This window comes from Silurus meridionalis, chromosome 16, assembly GCF_014805685.1.
Source record: "Silurus meridionalis isolate SWU-2019-XX chromosome 16, ASM1480568v1, whole genome shotgun sequence".
NCBI classification, from domain to species: Eukaryota; Metazoa; Chordata; class Actinopteri; order Siluriformes; family Siluridae; genus Silurus; species Silurus meridionalis.
In genome coordinates, this window is record NC_060899.1 from 12,528,927 (window position 1) to 12,545,698 (window position 16,772).

Genomic DNA, 16,772 nt, shown 5'->3' on the forward strand with positions numbered 1-16,772 from the left:
AGTGTGTTTAGTGCGTCACGAGGTAAAGACACACTCCTTGTAACTTATTCATTGTATACAGTGGTATATTTTAGTGTGCTAAGCACTATTTTTTCACGTTTTTTTTCTGTATGAATCTTTAATCCTACACTCATTAACTCCAGCAGATCCAATGCCCATATATATATATATATATATATATATATATATATATATATATATATATATATATATATATATATATATATATATAGTTAATAGTTTGGACACACCTTCCCCTTTTTCTTAATTTTGTATTATTAAAATGTATTAATTTATAATTTTTTTTATTTGCGTTTGCGCCATTTAGCAGACGCCCTTGACCAGAGCGACGTACAAAAGTGTTTTGAGTCTCTAGCAATGAATGAGTCGACACTGGTACGCTAGATTACAAACTTAATATAAATCAGACTATAACTCTTGATTTTTTCCAAAGCAAACTTGGAAAGTGCTAATTTAAGTGTTTCAGTAAGAGGTGGGTCTTCAACCATCGCTTAAAGCCAGAGACTCCTGCTGTTCGGACATCTAGGGGAAGTTCATTCCACCAGAACAGAGAAGAGCCTTGGAGTATAAGAAGTATATTATATATATAAAAAAAAATCTAACTCAGATGTATTCATGTGTGCAGCATTACACACTTGCTTTGCCAGTCAAAGTTGGCTGTAACAGTTTCTGTCTGACTAACCAATTAGAGGACGGAAAAATGCTGACGCTATTCTGGGAAACTCTATGAAATAAAGAGAATAAAATATTGGGAATAAATTAATTCAGTTTCATGGAACAAATATTAGAATTTAGGTTGTAAATGTAGGTCAATGCTACTGATAGTGTTTGAGCCAGCAGAGAAGGCTTTGCTGGCCCTGACCACCCGCCACTGAGTATATAGTATATATATATATATATATATATATATATATATATATATATATATATATATATATATATTTTAATAACATTAACACACACGTTCGCATTCAGCCACTTTACTGTGTATTTAAACACTGTAGCACATCTGCAGACATCTGCAATCAGGGAATTTACCCGTTTACTGTTTACTATCTGTCCGCTTATTCTGGTAAAATATTGCACACGTTTAAACAAGGTGGCCTCGGACTGTGCACTCACACTTTACTTAACTCTTTTCTTACATGAATTACATTTCAACCTCATATTTAGCACATCTACCTCATATTTATCGCACCTTAACTATGTTTAAAGTTTACTCTTTATTTCGTTCTTTTTATACTGTGTATGTGGAGGAATGTCAAATATAGCTTGAGTTGAGTTGATCTTCAACATTGTTAATTAATACTGAAGAATCCAAACTATGAAAGAACGCACAGGCAGCCAACAATAGTTAAACAACCCAGAAAATGTCTAAGATTTTGGATTGTTCAAAGTAGCTACTTTTAGCTTTAATGGCAGCTTGGAAAACTCATGGAATTCTCCCATTTCACAAGGTAATCACCTGGAATGATTTTCCAACAATCTTGATGAGTCCCCAGAGGTGTTAAGTGCTTGTTGGCTGGTTTTCTATCAATCTCTGGTCCAACGCATCCCAATCCATCTCAAGTGGATTTTGATTGTGTGAATGTAGAGGGCAGTTCATCTGAGAAGCATTTATGTAAATCAGTGGTTTCTGAAGGTGGTATTTCTTATATACATTTATCCTCTGCAGCAGAGGTAGCTCTAGGTCCCTATGAGAGCCTATTTCATCAGTGTTTAATGGTTTTGTTGACTGCATTTGTGGATGCATTTAAAATTATTTTCTCTTTGCTTAACGGAGTGTTTCTTGCTATTAGATAGATTTCTATTGTTGTAATAACAATTATAGTGTTAATGACTTTGTAATGCATGAGACAACGGTCTAAAACACATTAAGAAATGTCAAGGCAAGACATATCATAAATTAACACTTGACAAGGCACACCTGTGAATAAAAAAACAGGTGACTACTTCCTGAATTACAAGATAATTCCATGTGTGTCCTTAATATGATATGTCCATGTCCTTAATTAAAAAAAAAAAAAAATACAAAATGTTATTATGACTGTTGTCTGAATACTCAATTCTGATTGGCTGGAAGGTGTGCATTTAAACTGGTGAATTGGTCAGTTTAATCACCATTGTGTGTTACTGTGCTGCCTTATAATCAAGTGTAACCACCGTATCATACAATTACAGTTGTATACAAAGTGAGACATCTGGTTTAAACATTTCCTAATGTTCTGACTATCTCCTTATTTCCTCTCTCTATCTCTCTCTCTCTCTCTCTCTCTCCCTCTCTCTCTCTCTCACGCTCTCTCTCTCTTTCTCTTTCTCTTTCTCTTTTCTCATAGTTTAAAGTGATTTGCATGAATGTGATGCACATAGAAGAGGCAACAAACTCTCCGCTTTGTGACAGGTGGTTATTTGCCTTAGCCTATACATATTCACCTATTGAAATACACACACATACACACACACACCCACACACAGTGTAGATTTCACGGTATACTTGCTGTATATCACAAGTTGAAGTTCAAAATGTGGAGCTACATGATCTTCTCTACGCTTCTCATGACGGCTGTAAACGTCCAAGGTGAGATCTCATTTATATACTGTCAAGTATTACAGCTGAAACCTCTCTCACTTCATAAAAATATATAATTCTGCTGGTTAAACAAGAGAAAAAAAAATTCTTTATGTTTTTAAATGAAAAGAATTAATTACATATATAATTAAATTAGCAGGTTTAATCTTATTTTATTACTCATTTTATGAATTTGGTAACAAGCAGGATAAAAGTGCAGGATATGTAAAGGATATATGCATTCGAATCAAAACTGCCCTAATCACTAATGTGTCTCACATTAGCACAGTGTGACAGACCTGTTGTTGGAATTGGATTGGATTTGATTGAGGAATCAGACCAGCAAACTTTTCATGATGGAGCCACTGTTAAGTTTAAATGTTCCACTGGTTATATGCCTGTGGGAGCATCAGCTTCCAGGTCAATCACCTGTACCGGAGCCCAGTGGAGTTACCTTGAACTTCAGTGCAAAGGTTATTTGTCTACAAACATTTTTTTTTATTGAACCTTTATTTATATTTGTAGTATGAATTACCGTAAATCAGCCTCCACCTCCACCTCCTCTTTCCCCTCCTCCTTCTCTTTCTCCTTGACAAAACTCTTACTTTAAAACTTTATTGCTAATTCTTTTATTTGCCATAAATTTTATTATTTTATAATTATAATTTTATCATAATTTTTTTTAGCAAAAACAGGTACAAGGATTCGAATAGATGTTTTTGTCAGATGTGTCCTGTGATAGACCAGAGAGCCCATATCCAGTTAGAATTAAAAGGGAAATCATCACCTTTGTCCAATAATAGTGTGTTAGAGGCTATAAAATAGAAGGGTCTGAGTTCCTAACCTGTACAGAAAATGGGTAGAATTTATATAATAGTATATTCACTCAACCATCAGCATTGTTGACAGTTAATGACTGGTTACTGAGATTCATGTACTTGTACTACTTAAAAAAAAAAAAAAGAGCATTTAAAACATTAATGCAGATGTCTGATCACAATTCTTTTCTTCCCCAGTTATTACCTGCTTAAAACCACCTACTATAACCAATGGCCTATTTAACCCCCTGAAGGTCTTGTACATATATGGAGAAAGAGTCACATATAATTGTTTGGAAGGTTTTAAACTTTATGGATCTCCAACAATATCGTGTTCTGATGATGGAAAGTTTGAGACGTCTCTCCCTGAGTGTCGTGGTAAGTATTTGAGAAAATCACAATGTTATGATTGTGTTGTTTTCAGACAATTTTGAAATTAGATTAACAAAAACGTGTCTTCTTAGTCGTTCAAACATTCATTGTTTTAGTGTCTAAGATAAGCGTTTTTTTTTTCCTTCTGAACAGTTTTCTCTTTTATTGGGCTTATTGTGAAATGTCAAATGAAAGAGCTGATATTTATCTGATCAATAGAATGAAGTGTGTCAGCACTATGGAACTCTAAAGAGTGTGTTGATTGTTTCTTATATGTAAGGTGAGAATCGAACAGAGGAATAAGTAACACTAGTGGACTATAGCACAGAGCAAACAACAAACATACCACATTTGATGCAATCAACATCTAAAAAACTGATCTAGGTTTCCAGTATACTCCCACCACCTAGAAACATGCAAATAGATCGGTTACTCTATGCAGCCCGAATGTGAATGAGTGGGAATCTGTGTGGGTTTGGTGTTACCATCCAATAGTGTTTGAATGAATAATAACTGTGATTCCATAAATCTCCATCAGATAGAATTCCAATAGATAGAATTCAATAAATTCTTGCGAATTGTTTCTTACATTGTAAATTACTAAAATGCAGACTTGAAGTAGGTCTACAGAACATTGTCTTTTGGAACCAGATCAATGAAAAATATTATTTTCAAGAGTTAAAATGTTCAAATATAAGTTTCAAGGTTTTTATTTGTCCATGCCACCATATTTGAAGACATACAGAGAAACCGAAATACTGTTTCTCTTCTCTCTCTTCAAGCGTTAACATTGTCAACGCAGCATAGAGAGATTGTATAGGCAGTCAGTGCAATATTAGCGGTTCAGTGCAATATAGACAGATTTTATATGAGGTAACATCAGTGTACTTGTAATATAATATATATATAAGCCGGGTAAATATTCCTCATAATACATCTGAATGTGTAAGGTGCAGTATACATTCTAGTATATGTATATACTAGGAACCACAATACAAAGTCTCACATCCACTTGAACAATAAGAAGAGCAGGAAATGCCCAGGGAAAACAGTGTATATGATAATTGTCTGGGTGTGGTTCGAATATTCTAGATAAGATAGATTAAAAAGCTGCCTCAGAGAAACAAAATACATCATCAGGTTAATGCAGGTCAGGGCTGCTCAGTTTACACACCACACATTTTATTTCCTCTTTTTTACTTGCTCTTATTTTGGAGGTTTTATTGTGAAACTTGTTTTTGAAAATGACTAGTAAAATAAAAGATAGAATCCAAACAGAAAAAAAACCAGACAAAAATCCAGCTCACCATGAGTCAGCTCAGACTGTAACTTAAATATGTTTATTGAGTTTAATTCTGCAATTTCTCCTATTGTTTGTCATTGGCTCTATCGAGTTGTTGAATGTTATTTGCTGTTTAAACATTGAGTGAGATTCACATGTATAATTGTATAATTTTTAGGTTTACATTCTGTATTTTGGTGGTGTGAACTAACATTGGTTAGCTGATAACTGATATGTGGTCACTTCCAATGTTCCTGGTTTTTGCTCTAGTTATAACTAGGAGTTAACAAAATCTATTTGCTAGAAACAACCCTTGCACAGTAAAAGTAAAATACAGTGAAAAGTCATCTCTGTCTCAAATGATATGCTTATGGTGTCTCATCCAATAGCATTTGCATAATTAATGATTGTGATTGCATGATTATCCAATGGCAAGTTATTTGTTTCAAATTTGGACTTTTGGCTCCTTAAGCCCTGGAACTCCTTCTACACTGTAAGTTACAGAAATGCAGATGTAAAGGAGGTCTCCTGGACATATGCTGTCACTTGGAACCAGACCAAAGAAAAAAATTTTCAGGTCACACAAAACAAAAAGTCTAAATGCGGGCTACAAGGATGAAGGAGCTCAGCCACATGGTCGGAAGGTCAGAAGGTCTGTGAACTTGAGATCAAAGTTTCTACTGGATTTTGCTCTTTTTTTATCCAGAGATCTTCTGTGATCCACCATATATTCGAAATGCGGTTATTTATGAAACCAGCAGGTCACCAGCTTACAGATATCAAACCTCAATCAAAATCAGCTGTAATAAAGGCTACAGATTGGAGGGGTCTGAATATATGACCTGTGGGAATGACGGATGGACTCCAACTCTCCCACGGTGTGTCGGTAAGTATAATGAATGATTTTGAACATACTAGAATGTTATTTTCTTTTATTTTGTTTTATAAATGTTTGTTAGACATGTTTCGATAGCTGAGGCAGGTTTCCAGTGTCTATTCAAAATCTGCCTTTTTCAGTAAGAAGAGCAAAAATATGACTGGCAGAATCACACAGACAAATAAGCACCAAGACGTAATGATTAAATAGAATTAATTTAATAAGTTCATTATTTTTTATATATTAAACATTCTTCACAGCAATACCCAGGGAACACAGTGTATATGATAACTATTTGGGCATGGGTCTAATATTCTAGATTTAGACTTCTCCAGGCTTTTCTCAACCTGCACCCTACTCTCAGCACAAATCACAATATCATCCACAGACATCATTGTCTATAGAGACTTCTGTTTGACATCATATGTCAGCTCGTCCATCAACACTGTCTGTCGTTCCTACTGCACACTTCACTGCTGTCACACTGTCCTCATACATGTCCTGCCCCACCCTCACCACACCTGACTTCCTCATGTAATATCATAACTCCTCTCTGCAGAGAGCGCACGACAGCACCCTGTCGTACGCTTTCCCTAAATCCACAAACACACTCTCCACCTTTTCAACACACTCTCCTCATTAGTCAGCACATTTCCATCTGCATCGTTTATTGCCACCTGTGAGCACCCTTCTCCACTCTTATACCTCACCATATGCTCCTCCTTCTTCTTAAAATAAGTATTCACCACTGCAAATTCCAACCTTTTTCTAAATCAGTCATCTGCCCTTAAACATTTCTCTCCTTAAAGCCATACCTACCCATCACCTCCTCATCACCTCTGTTCCTCTCACCAACATGCCCACTGAACTCTGCTCCAATCAACAATTTTCTTTCTTAGTTCACTCTACACCACTTCATCTAACTCACTTCAGAATATTTCTTCTCCATCTCACAACCAACGTGTGGAGCATAAACACTGATGACATTTACCATCACCCCTTCCAACTTCAGCTTCATGTTCATCACCCTATCAGAAACTCTTTTCACCTCCACTACACTCCTACTGTACTCTTCCTTCTGGATCACCCCTACACCATTTCTATTTCCATCCACACCATCGTAGAAATATTTGAATCCACCTCCAATGTTCCTGGCCTTACTTTATTTCTATTTGCTCTCTTAAACCACATCATGTCTACCTTCCTCTGCTCCATTATAGCAGTTAACTCTCTACCTTTACTAGTCATAGTGCCCACATTTAAAGTACCAACCTTAAGATCCCCACTCCTACGCTTCTCCTTATCCTGCCGTCTCTTCCCACATTCCTTCTCCTCCTTTGGTCCACAATAGGACAATTTTCACTGGTTCCCTGTTGGCTAACAATACCTGTGGTGGTTAATAGTAATCCAGGCCTCGACTGAGCCGCCATTGAATGTAGGTTTATTATCCGCATATGTGATTTGTCACCCAACCCTCCCCGTTTACCCGGGCTTGTGACCAGCACTGGCTTGTGAACTCTTATTATTGAGTCTAAAAGGTTAGAATTACATTCTGCAACTTCTCCTATTGTTTGTCATTGACTCCATTAAATGTTGGTAAATGATTTGGTATCTGAACACTGAGCGTGATTAACATAAATATGAATGACATCATATTTATTTAAGTTCATACTGTATTCTGGTGGTGTAAATAATATTGGATAGCTGATGACTGATATGAGGGCACTACCAATGTTTCTGGTTTTTACTGTAGTTATAACTGTTTAAATAAGATTGTTAGATCCATTTTCCAGAAACACACTGATGCACAATCATAATATGATGCTTTTTGCTTCTGTTTCTGTCTCCCCCCTAAAGAGATGACCTGTGATGCACCCAGGATTAACAATGCAGTCATAGTTAGTAGAAGATATACGGTATTCACTGAACGGTATAGATATGGCGCTTTCATCCAGTTAAGATGTAATAGCGGCTACAGAATGGAGGGGTCTGACAGGCTAAAGTGTGAGGAATATGGATGGAATCCACCTCCTCCAAAATGCAGTGGTAATAATGATTAATGTTTCTAAATAATATATATAATTATATATTCACTCCACAACCAGGATGATTGACAATTATTTACTGGTTCACTAAGATTCATGCAATCGAATGTTATGTCTTTTCTAATTTTGAGTTCTAATACCTTAAAAATAAATGAACACTCAGATTTACCTAAAATTCTTTTCTTTTTCAGTTATTACCTGCTTAGAACCTGATCATATAACCAATGGTCAATTTATCCCCCTGAAGGCCTTGTACAAATATGGAGAAACAGTCATATACAATTGTGTGGAAGGTTTTAAACTTTATGGATCTCCAACAATTTCATGTTCTGATGATGGAACGTTTGAGACGTATCTTCCAGAGTGTCGAGGTAAGTATTTGAGATAATCACAATGTTATTAGTGTGTTGTTTTGGATGATGATGAAATTAGTTTAATAAAGAATGTATTTTTTTGGTCTTTCAACCATTCATTGTTTTATGTTTTTAGATAAGCTGTTTTTCCTCTTAAACAGTTTTCTCATTTCTTGGGCTTAATGTTTTAAAATTTTAAATGAAAAAGTTGACAATTGTCTGATCAGTAAAATGAATTGTGTCAGCTTCTATGGAACTATATAGAGTTTGTCGATTGTTTCTTATCTGCAAGTTGAGAAATTAACAGGCGACTAAGTAAAACCAGTGGACTATAGGGCATGGCAAATACCTAAATGGTAGCCCCAGGAGATACAGTGAAATGTCAGTTCTGTCTCTTGTGGTCCTTGTTTGTGTGTACTTCTGAGATATATTATGCATATACAGCAGCAAATACTTTCTTTAGCCTTTGAACTGCTCATACACCCTATGGTACAAAAATGTAGACCTGAAGCAGGTCTACAGGACTTACACTGTCTGACCAGATTAAGTGCTTTGTAGTTTTGAGAGTCTAAAGGCCTATATATAAAAAGAACCACAAAACAAATAGTCTAAATGAGGGCTACAATGATGAAGGAGTTCAGCCACATGCTCAGAAGGTCAGCCTCTCTGTCAACTTGAGTGTAAAGTTTCTTCTTAATCTTCCTTTTTTTTAATTTAGAGATCTTCTGTGATCCACCATCTATTCAAAATGCAGTTATCGATGAAACCAGCAGGTCACCATCTTACAGATACCAAACCGCAATCAAAATTAGGTGTAATCCAGGCTACAGAATAATGGGGTCTGAATATATGACCTGTGGGAATGACGGATGGACTCCAGCTCTCCCACGGTGTGTTGGTAATTAATGATTTTGAACATACTAGAATGTTATTTTCTTTTGTTTTATAAATGTTTGTTAGACATGTTTCGATAGCTGAGGCAGGTTTCCAGTGTCTATTAAAAATCTGCCTTTTTCAGTAAGAAGAGCAAAAATATGACTGGCAGAATCACAGACAAATAAGTAACAAGAAGTAATGATTAAATAAAATTAATTTATTATGTTATTTATTTTCTATATATTAAACATTCTTCACAGCATTACCCAGGGAACACAGTGTATGTAATAACTGTCTGGGCATGGGTCTAATATTCTAGATACGAGTTGAACAATTAGCTATTAAAAATCTGCCTCAGAGAAACAAAAGACATCATCAGGTTAATGCAGGCTTCATTTTTTTTTTCCTGCTGCCTGGTGGCTTCATCCTCATTCTTCTACTGACATACCCCCTCCTCTACACATGACAACCCATATCAATCTCTACTTCTCCAGGCTTTTCTCTTACCTCTTTTCTCAGCCTGCCTTTCACTACTCTTTCCCATAACTTCATGGTGTAACTGATCAACTTTATTCCCCCGTAGTTACTCCAGTTCTGCACATCTCTCTTATTCTTAAAGATCTGTACCGGCACACTCCTTCTCCATTCCTCAGGCATCCTCTCACATTCCAATATTTTCTTAAACAATCTACCGAATTTTCCGGACTATAAGCCACTACTTTTTTCCTACGGTTTGAACCCCCCAGCTTAAACAATGAAGCGGCTAATTTATGGATTTTCCTGGGTTTTTCCCGGTTTCACAAACTTCAAGCTAAAAAAACTGAGCTTCATAACATTCAATTCAATTCAATTCATTTTTATTTGTATAGCGCTTTTAACAATGAACATTGTCTCAAAGCAGCTTTACACAGAAAATGTGGTGATTAAATGTAAATATGTTCTTTGTCCCTGATGAGCAACTGTGGCAAGGAAAAACTCCCCGAGATGGCATAAGGAAGAAACCTTGAGAGGAACCAGACTCAAGAGGGAACCCATCCTCATCTGGGTTGCACCAAATGTCCATTTGAAGCATATATACAAAGTTGCGGGGTACAGTGATGATGATCAGAAGCAAACTGCACTCCCGAGTCAGTGCAGCAGACCGCCGACACCAACTACAGTCCAATCCGTCCTCAAAAGCACCCGTTCTACTCCGGAATTATATGGAACCACCCAAGGTGTTGATGAGAGACCATCCCAAGCTGCACAGAAGTGTGAAGATCCACAGAGGGGAGAGGGGCAGGAACAGTGGTCACTGGAGCCTCAGGAGCATGTTTAACTCGACCGAGAGAGAGATAGAGAGAGAGAGAGAGAGAGAGAGAGAGAGAGAGAGAGAGAGAGAGAGAGGGTGACGGAAGAGAAGGATATGGATTATTAAGTGTAACTATTGGTGTATGAAAGTTAAATGTCACTGTGCAGTTTGGACTCGGCAAGACTCGCTATGGCAGCATAACTAAAAGGGAGAACCAGAAGGTAACACAGACATGAGGGATCTCTGGGATAAGAGACGACCCACCACACCACCGTCAACAAACCTGAGTGAACGTGTGAATGTGAGGGGACGGCAGCATACAAATATACCAGTTCACCAAACACTCTATATCCATGCTCCATCCAGATCTGAGCCTTTACCTAAGAAAAATCTACTGATAAAAGGCTTGACTAAATAAATAAGTTTTCAACCTCGACTTGAACACTGAGACTGTGTCTGAGTCCCGAACACTGATTGGAAGGCTGTTCCATAACTGTGGGGCTTTATAAGAGAAAGATCTGCCCCCTGCTGTAGTCTTCATTATTTGAGGAACCAACAGATAGCCAGCACCTTTTGATCTAAGTAGGCGTGGAGGATCATACTGGTACAGAAGTTCACTCAGATACTGCGGTGCGAGACCGTTAAGTGCTTTATATGTCAGTAGTAATATTTTATAATCAATGCGAGATTTGATTGGGAGCCAGTGTAGACTGATTAAAACAGGGGTGATGTGGTCGTATTTCCTAGATCTAGTGAGGACCCTTGCTGCAGCATTCTGGACTAACTGAAGCTTATTTATGCACTTACCGCACACCCAGACAGTAAAGCGTTACAGTAGTCTAATCTAGAAGTAACAAAAGCATGAACTAGTTTTTCTGCATCCTGTAACGACATCATATTTCTAATTTTAGCAATATTTCTAAGGTGACAGAAGGCGATTCTGGTGATATTATTCACGTGAGACTCAAAGGAAAGACTCGGGTCAATAATCACACCAAGGTCTTTGACAGCCGTACATGCTGAAACAGAAACACCATCCAGAGATGCTACGTAATCGGAAAGTTTATTTCTAGCTGCATGTGGTCCTAGTAAAAGTACTTCCGTCTTATCTGAATTGAGCAGAAGAAAGTTATTAAGCATCCACTGTCTAATGTCCTTTACACACTTCTCAACATTGTTGAGCTGATCTAGCTCATCTGGCTTTGCTGAAATATACAGCTGTGTGTCATCAGCATAGCAATGGAAGCGAATCCCATGTTTATGAATGATTTCACCAAGAGGCAGCATATATAAAGAGAAAAGCAGTGGGCCCAAGACAGATCCTTGAGGAACACCAAACTTTACCTCATAGACTGTGGAGAACTCACCATTTACATCCACAAACTGAGAGCGATCAGTCAAATAAGACCTGAGCCAAGAGAGAGCTGTTCCCTTTATTCCTACAACGTTCCTCGAGTCTAGCAAGCAGTATAGTGTGATCAATGGTGTCAAAAGCTGCACTGAGGTCGAGCAAAACAAGTAAGGAGACAAAACCCTGATCAGAGGCCAATAACAGGTCATTTACCACCTTAACTAGCGCCGTCTCTGTACTATGATGAGGCCGAAATCCTGACTGATACATTTCAAAAATGTTATTCATAAGTAGGTGTGAGCATAACTGCTGTGCTACAACCTTTTCTAAAATTTTGGATATAAAGGGGAGATTTGATATCGGTCTGTAGTTGGACGACTGACATGGGTCAAGGTCAGGTTTCTTAATAAGGGGGTGGATAACTGCCAGTTTGAAGGATTTAGGTACATAACCAGTGCTAATGGAAGAGTTAATTATTTTTAAAATAGTTTTGATTACCTCTGGAGCTATCTGTTTAAAGAAACTTGTAGGCAAGGGATCAAGGAGGCAGGTTGATGATTTTGATGAGGAGATTAATGAAATTAAGTCATTCTCATGAATAGGAGTGAAGCTTTGTAGTTGATTGTCCGTTATAATTACACTGCTGTCTACAGGGTTACTTGTAAAATAATTTGGATTTATATTAACCGTCTGGATTTCTTGCCTGATGTTTTCAATTTTATTATTAAAAAAGTTCATGAAATCATTACTACCTATTGATGTTGTGCATGTTAGTGTAGTGCTTTTATTCCCTGTTAATTTTGCTACCGTGCTGAATAAAAATCTAGGATTATGCTTGTTATTTTCTATGAGGGTGGAGAAATATGCTGATCTGGCAGCACTAAGAGATTTTCTATCATTTAGGAGGCTCTCCTTCCATGCTATTTGAAATACTGTTCATTTTGTTTGACGCCATTTACGTTCTAATTTTCGAGTGTTCTGTTTTAAGGTGCGTATGATCATTATACCACTGTGCTAATTTTTTCTCCCTGATCATTTTGGTCTTAAGGGGAGCTACATCATCTAGAATGTAACGTAACGTTGTTTCTAGGTGTTCAGTGGCCCAGTCGAGCTCTGCGGGGTCTGACGGAGATCTATCTAATATCGTAATTTCGGGAAGATTATTAATAAAACGCGCTGCTGTAGCTGACGTGAAAGTACGCTTAACACGGTAACGTGGTGATGTAGAAATGCAATGACTGAGGCAAATTTTAAACGAGATTAGATAATGGTCTGAAATAGCTTCAGACTGTGGAATTATGACTAAGTTTTTTATTTTTAATCCAAATGTTAACAACAAATCGAGAGTGTGTCCACCACTATGAGTGGGTCCTATAACATTCTGATTAATTCCGACTGAATCTAGAATGGACACAACTGCTGCTCTTAAGGAGTCTTCCTGATTATCAAAATGAATATTAAAGTCATCAACAATTAATGCTTTGTCTAAAGAAGTAGCTAAATTTGTAATGAAATCTGCAAATTCTATCAGAAAATCAGAGTAGGGCCCTGGGGGTCTATAAATAATAATTAGTGGAATTAACTGACTTGACCTGCTTTCGGACACTGAATATTTTATGTTGGTGTAAAGAACTTCAAATGTTTTACATTTGTGTTTAGTCTTTAGTGTGACGTTTAGATTATTATTATAAATAGCTGCTACTCCACCTCCTCTGCCATTTAGACGGGGTTGGTGTATGTAACTATACCCAGGAGGACTCGCCTCATTTAATGCTACATATTCATTCGATTTAATCCACGTTTCTGTCAAACACATTATATTAAACTCCTGGTCGGTAATAATTTCGTTTATAGTCAGCGCTTTTGACGTGAGAGATCTAATATTCAACAATCCTATTTTTAGATCAGAGGTGCTGGCTGTGCGTTCAGTCCTATTTAATTTAATGTTAATCAGGTTACTTAAACAGACTTTCTGATAATTCCTATATTTTGGTTTTGCTCGGGGGACAGACACAGTCTCAATATGGTGGATCCTGAGTGACGACTCTGTGCAGCTGGCAGACGGTCGGTTTAGCCTGTCTGTCTGCTCCCTGGCCTTGGCTCTAGAGAGTCACTTGTTAACTAGTGCAGTTCTGAGACTATGACCTGTACTAGAAGAAATGAGAGCAGCACCTTCCCGGGTGGGATGGACACCGTCCCACCCTAACAGGCCAGCCTTGCCCTCAAAAATGCTCCAATTATTAATGAAGCCCACATTGTTTTTGGAGCACCACTCGGACATCCAGCAGTTCAGCGACCATAACCTGCTGTAGGCTACATCGCCACGTCGCATTGGGATGGGGCCAGAGCATACTACAGCATCGGACATTGCCTTCGCTAATTTACACACCTCTATAATATTACTCTCAGTAACCTCTGATTGTCGAAGGCGTATATCATTAGCTCCTGTGTGAAAAACTATCTTAGAGAACCTGTGCTTTCCTAAGAATATAAGCTGACCTGCTATGTCCGGCGCTCTGGCTCCCGGTATACACATAACCTGTGCTGCTGGTGCCCCTAAAGGTCTAGCTAATTTCACGTGCCTCAGAATGGAGTCTCCTAAAACCAGAGCTCTTTCAGGTTTCTCAGCGGGTGCTTCACTGAGGAGAGCAAACCTGTTGGACACGCGAAGCGGAGAGGAATGGTGCTCCCGTGGGCGAGCCTTAGCGTTAGCTTTGGCATTAGACCAATGAAATTGCCGAACGGGTTCAGGTGAACCAATGAAACTCTTTATATTAAATTAGATGCGCTCCCACTGAATCGGGCCGCACCACATCATAAATATGGATGGGGTTCCTCTGACGTTTGACCTGCCGCTCACACGGACTGTCTACAGGAAATGCGAATCATTCGTCACGCTGAAAACAACCGGGCATGAAAACACACTTCACCTGTGTTCTGAGCTGCACGGCATCAGGAGAAAAACCTCACCGATGGTGATTTTTAAACGCACGACGATGCCAAAAGAAAAACTCCCGAGAGAAATTGTTGTGAAAGGAAGGAGGAAGACAGTGAACAATGACTTTCTTGGTAGGCTACTGTTTAGATACAAGCCGTGTAACAGACACTGTGTTTCATTAAAGCCTGTGTAAAGTTCATTAGTTTCAGTGTAGACACCTGCGGCTTATAGACAGGTGCGGCTTATTTATGTTTAAAATAAAAATCTTTGTAAAATTCAGCGGGTGCGGATTATATTTGGATGCGTTTAATAGTCCGGAAATTACAGTAGTTAAAAACTCCACTGCCACCTCTCCTAAACATCTCCACGCTTCTACTGGCATGTCATCTGGGCCAACTGACTTTCCACTCTTCATCCTCTTAATCGCTGCTCTCACTTCCTCTTCATTCATCATCTGCTCAAAATACTCTCTCCACTTTCTCAACACACTCTCCTCATTAGTCAAAACATTTCCATCTGCATTGTTTATTGCCCACCTTCCTCCACTCTTATACCTCACTATATGCTCCTCCTTCTTCTTTAAATAAGTATTCACCACTGCCATTTTCATCCTTCTTCAAAATCAATCATCTGCCCTTAAACATTCCTCTCCTTAAAGCCATACCTACCCATCACCTCCTCATCACCTCTGTTCCCTTCACCAACATGTCCACTAAACATGTCACCCCTTTCAACTTCCAGCTTCACATTCATTACCCTATCAGAAACTCTTTTCACCTCCACTACACTCCTACTGTACTCTTCCTTCAGGATCAACCCTACACCATCTCTTTCCATCCACACCATCGTAGAAATATTTGAATCCACCTCCAATGTTCCTGGCCTTACTTTATTTCTATTTGCTCTATTAAACCACATCATGTCTACCTTCCTCTGCTCCATTATAGCAGTTAACTCTCTACCTTTACTAGTCATAGTGCCCACATTTAAAGTACCAACCTTAAGATCCCCACTCCTACGCTTCTCCTTATCCTGCCGTCTCTTCCCACATTCCTTCTCCTCCTTTGGTCCACAATAGGACAATTTTCACTGGTTCCCTGTTGGCTAACAATACCTGTGGTGGTTAATAGTAATCCAGGCCTCGACTGAGCCGCTATTGAATGTAGGTTTATTATCCGCATATGTGATTTGTCACCCAACCCTCCCCGTTTACCCGGGCTTGTGACTAGCACTTGCTTGTGAACTCTCATTATTGAGTCTAAGAGGTTAGAATTACATTCTGCAACTTCTATTGTTTGTCATTGACTCCATTAAATGTTGGTAAATGATTTGGTATCTGAACACTGAGTGTGATTAACATGAAATATGATTGACATCATATTTATTTAAGTTCATACTGTATTCTGGTGGTGTAAATAATATTGGATAGCTGATAACTGATATGTGGGCACTACCAATGTTTCTGGTTTTTACTGTAGTTATAACTGTTTAAATAAGATTGTTAGATCCATTTTCCAGAAACACACTGATGCACAATCATAATATGATGCTTTTTGCTTCTGTTTCTGTCTCCCCCCTAAAGAGATGACCTGTGATGCACCCAGGATTAACAATGCAGTCATAGTTAGTAGAAGATATACGGTATTCACTGAACGGTATAGATATGGCGCTTTCATTCAGTTAAGATGCAATAGCGGCTACAGAATGGAGGGGTCTGACAGGCTAAAGTGTGAGGAATATGGATGGAATCCACCTCCTCCAAAATGCAGCGGTAATAATGATTAATGTTTCTAAATAATATATATAATTATATATTCACTCCACAACCAGGATGATTGACAATTATTTACTGGTTCACTGAGATTCATGCAATCGAATGTTATGTCTTTTCTAATTTTGAGTTCTAATACCTTAAAAATAAATGAACACTCAGATTTACCTAAAATTCTTTTCTTTTTCAGTTATTACCTGCTTAGAAC

General features: G+C 38.0%; 1 protein-coding gene across 1 annotated transcript; it reads left to right on the forward strand.

Moving 5' to 3' along the window:
• Positions 1–2,331: 2,331 nt before the first annotated feature.
• Positions 2,332–16,527, forward strand: LOC124398819 (sushi, von Willebrand factor type A, EGF and pentraxin domain-containing protein 1-like). Its single transcript, XM_046869244.1, has 8 exons — positions 2,332–2,599; positions 2,875–3,063; positions 3,607–3,786; positions 5,769–5,948; positions 7,797–7,985; positions 8,176–8,355; positions 9,056–9,227; positions 16,376–16,527. Exons 1-8 carry the CDS (start codon positions 2,545–2,547, stop codon positions 16,386–16,388), a joined length of 1,158 nt encoding a protein of 385 aa, XP_046725200.1. The 5' UTR covers positions 2,332–2,544; the 3' UTR covers positions 16,389–16,527.
• The last annotated feature ends 245 nt before the right edge of the window (positions 16,528–16,772 follow it).

Bases quoted from the DNA above. Each gene is read 5' to 3' on its own strand.
- LOC124398819 (XM_046869244.1), top strand. From the start codon at position 2,545: ATGTGGAGCTACATGATCTTCTCTACGCTTCTCATGACGGCTGTAAAC. The intron at 3,064-3,606 runs GTTATTTGTCTA...TTTCTTCCCCAG, and splicing joins CCTTGAACTTCAGTGCAAAG to TTATTACCTGCTTAAAACCA. The intron at 3,787-5,768 runs GTAAGTATTTGA...TTTTTTATCCAG, and splicing joins GTCTCTCCCTGAGTGTCGTG to AGATCTTCTGTGATCCACCA.